We start from the raw sequence: 4,024 nt of genomic DNA, 5'->3' as shown, positions 1-4,024 counted from the left end.
GAGAAACACTTCAATGAAAGCAAACGGTGGAAATGTTTGCAACCATATCGTTTATTTTGCTTGGTTTGCCTCACCGAGGATGCAAGGAACGACAAGGAAATAGAAAGATATGCGAAGTCCCATTCCAGCGCTCAGAAAGTAAACAGAGTGCAAAGTCCTCTTTGCTCAGCTGCTGCACCCTCACGTCGTACAGACAGGTCCCGTACCTTGGGCATTCCAGCTCAAACAAGGGCCATGAATCAGCTTAGCTGACTTTATCAGGACAGCCTTGCAAAATAAGCAATAACACAAAATACAACAGATAGGGGTGCAGAAACTTCACCATAAACATTAACCAGCAATCACAATAAATAAGGGTCCTTTCTATACATGCACAGCCTCCAGTATCTCTGCAATGGACTCTGACCAGCGCATGACTGACTGAACCTGTAATAAACTGATAAAACAGGGAGTCAGAAATATTAACAAGCAAGCAAACTGTCTATGCATGCAGACATGTGGAGAACCTTTGATCTGTCTGCTTGGCTATCTTTCTGTAGAAACTCCCCTCCAACACATATTGGGGCAGATGAGTAAATGCAGAGCGACTGGGGAATGTGTGTGCATTTCACCCCACTGTTCAGACTCTGTTCTTACTGAGTATCTTGATATCTTTGAATAGATGTGTGTCCCCTCTTCAGATTTTAATGAGCAAGCTGTCTCATATGAGCAGCGGTACCTCACAATGTTATCCGTTTAGTAGAAATGACAAACAACTAAATAACCCCTAAATATATTGAGATCCCTGAATTTACAAAAGCAATTCAATAATTTCATCTTCATATTCCCTTCAGTGCTCTGTCATTCCAGGTACAGTGTTCCTGTTCCTTCTCACATTTCCATTGCTTGATTTTCAAACAGAATATTTTTAAGCAACATGGGGAAAACACGAGTTTTCAATGACTTCCTGTGCTGGGAGCCTCTTCACTCCCTGTGCTTCCTGGGTCATTCAACTGCATCATCAATATCTTGGTAACTCCAGGAAAGGAGGTAAGTTTAGCTTGTTGTGAAATCATCAGTCTCTCTGTCTCACTGCATCAAGTCTGATGGGGGATTTATAAACGCTATCATATGATGTTGCTGAATCAATCCTTCATTATGTAACAAGAGGCTTGATGGAATAAAGAGAGATGAAGGGTTACTGTGACAGTCCCACTCACAACTCTCTCCTCTCTGCCCCTCTCACACTGATTCAGCAGTCTCTGCTCAGCCTGCTTGTCTAACCCTGGCCTCAGTCCAAAACCCCACCTCTTAGAGCTGTACACAATTCCAGGAAATCAGCACAGTGAAGTTTCGTTTCTTGTGAAATCGTCAGTCTCTCTGTCTCGCTGCAGCAAGAATGGCTTCAAACTTGTGGTCAGAAGATCAGTTTAGTTGTTCAGTGTGTCTGGATTTACTGAAGGACCCAGTCACTATTCCATGTGGACACAGTTACTGTATGGGGTGTATTAAGAACTGTTGGGATCAGACTGATCATCCAGGTGTCTACAGCTGCCCCCAGTGCAGAGAGACCTTTACCCCAAGGCCTGATCTGAGCAGAAACACCATGCTGGCTGAAGTTGTGGAGAAATTAAAGAAGACAGGATTCAGTCCTCCTCCTGCTCAAAGTTATGCTGGATCTGGAGATGTGCCGTGTGATTTCTGCACTGGGAGAAAGTTCAAAGCTGTGAAATCCTGTTTGACGTGCCTGGCCTCTTACTGTGAAACACACGTCAAGCCACACTATGAGGGGGCTGCTTTCAAGAGGCACAAGCTGGTCAATGCAACTGGAAATCTAGAGCAGAAGCTTTGTGCTGAACACCAAAAGGTTTTGGAGGTCTTCTGCAGAACCGATCAGACGTTTATTTGCATGTTGTGTACACAAGATGAACACAAGAGTCATGATACAGTCTCAGCTAAGAAAGAAAGGACTGGGAAACAGGTAAGAGTTTGAACCATTTCCTTGTAGCTATCCTAGAAGATAAGAATTCCCAGGGATATTTAACATGTCTGTTTACTAGGTTATACAGTTTCACATTAGATCAGATTTGAATTGTATATTAAGAGCTATTTAAAGAGCTGTAGTTTTTTATTTTTTATTATGGATTCAAATGTATTTCAAGCTGAGTTGGGTAGTTTGTGTTAGATTGGAACTGAGTGTAAAAATAGTATAATTTATATTGCTAGTATTTTGTATATTTGGTTATTTTATTAAATCATATGTCTGTTTCATTGTTTAAGATGTTATAGTTTCATTGGTTAAACTGTGGAAACATGAAGTTCCCAGCAAAGCCAAGCACCTATTTTAAAACTCTTTAAGGTCCTGGCCAATTTTGGCTTGTTTCCACTGTTTTCAGATTTGTGCGCACAGCTCCATAACTGTAGGGGTGGCATGCAAGTGTCTCCCATCAAATGAAAGGGAACAAACTGGGCTTGCATGGAAAACAACACTCAACAATCACACCCTCACCCTCTTTGGTGTAGGAGACAAAAAACACACAAAAACACTTTAGAAACAATCTTCATTTATTGTTTATTAAAACAATCAACATTGCTACAATCTAACACTGCTGAATGAAACCTGAACATGAAATGAACACTGAGTACATTCTGAATAGATTGAGCGGAAAGCAAAGAATGAAAATATTTACAAAAGCAGCACAAACAGGGAAATAAGCACAGTGTGTAAGTGCTGCCTGTGTGCAGCGGAGTGCCAGGGGGGCTTGCAGGAGCACATTTAGGCTGAGCTGCTTGTTCGTCAGGCTCTGCTTCTGTGTTTCACTTCTCATGTGAGAGAGCTGCTGTGGGGGTGGGGGGGGGGGGTGTTCTTCTTTTGGGTGGAGATATGCTGGAGCTTCTGCACCGTAATTATAACACAAATATATACAGAAAAGCCTATGCTATACACAATTGTATATTTGACCATCTTGTGTAAAAAGGTGTGCTGATAGATAAGACACACAGTCACCTGCTATAGCCTGAAGCTTTGTGAACAAAACGCTGACATCACCACTCACCAGACTCGACACCAAGATCAGCTGACAAGCTGAGGCAGAGAAGTGTGTCTTTCAGTAAACAAGCACAGACTTACTGTTCTACACACACACACACTCATTCCAGTGGCGTAAAAATAGGCTATTTTTTTAAATGCCGCAGGCTTTAGCCAATCAAATCAAAGTAGTAATTGTGATGCAATATTTGGGTCGGATCTTCCTCTCACACAACGAATCATGTGCAAGCCACATTTGAGTGACAGCTTGCAAGGCAGTTGGCGCGGGTCTGTTGATAGTCTGTTGAAAGTCCCAGGTGTTTATTTTAATGTGCATTTTTAAAGTAAGTTAGTAGCAGTGCGGCGGTCAACATCACAAAACAAATCTGCACACACTTTTAAGAGTTTAGTTCAGTAGAAAGGCTCGAGTGAACAGGATTAAGACAGCTGGCCGAATGCTGACAAATAGCTTAAAATTGCTGTCCTTTGAAGAGATATGTGCGATTTTCTGGAGTGTCATGACTATATAACTGCAAGCCCCGACTCTTTATCCTGTGTAAGGTGGAGCGGAGACGAGGGGATAGTAACTAGGCAATGGGAAGTAACTGACTGGCTTTCATTGTATTTTGTAATTGCTTCAAATGGAATACTGTGTTCTCCCTGGTGTGGTGACACTACCTGTTTGACTTTTTAAAGTACATTCACTAAGAATATATGTAAGTACATTTATTTCTGTCTACTTAAAACATTTTAAATGGTTTACATGGGAGATATAGTGGTTGGGAGTTCCGTCTATAGGCAGTTTTCAGTCAAGTATTTTGGGACCTGAAAGATGAGTGTGTTTGGAATGGGTGCTGCAGCAAGGTGGGTATTAACGAATGAACACAAATAAAAGCTGCTTTCAGGTTCTTGCTTCTTGCGATTTAACGTCGAAAATAGGCCTTTTATTTTCCTTCAGTACTCCACACTGTGAATTCATGCTTTTACCAGTGTCGTGCACCTGGTTGCTACGGCAAC

At 41.8% G+C, this 4,024-nt stretch overlaps 1 protein-coding gene across 1 annotated transcript; it reads left to right on the top strand.

The window, feature by feature from the left end:
- The first annotated feature begins 1,307 nt into the window (after positions 1–1,307).
- Positions 1,308–2,068, top strand: LOC121311353 (E3 ubiquitin/ISG15 ligase TRIM25-like). Its single transcript, XM_041243929.1, has one exon. It carries the CDS (start codon positions 1,379–1,381, stop codon positions 1,970–1,972), a length of 594 nt encoding a protein of 197 aa, XP_041099863.1. The 5' UTR covers positions 1,308–1,378; the 3' UTR covers positions 1,973–2,068.
- Positions 2,069–4,024: the final 1,956 nt, after the last annotated feature.

Source organism: Polyodon spathula, unplaced genomic scaffold, assembly GCF_017654505.1.
Source record: "Polyodon spathula isolate WHYD16114869_AA unplaced genomic scaffold, ASM1765450v1 scaffolds_3175, whole genome shotgun sequence".
Lineage (NCBI taxonomy): Eukaryota > Metazoa > Chordata > Actinopteri > Acipenseriformes > Polyodontidae > Polyodon > Polyodon spathula.
The sequence above is the reverse complement of the archived record's forward strand: the minus strand, read 5'-3'. Positions and strand labels throughout refer to the sequence as shown.

Bases quoted from the DNA above. Each gene is read 5' to 3' on its own strand.
- LOC121311353 (XM_041243929.1), top strand. From the start codon at position 1,379: ATGGCTTCAAACTTGTGGTCAGAAGATCAGTTTAGTTGTTCAGTGTGT.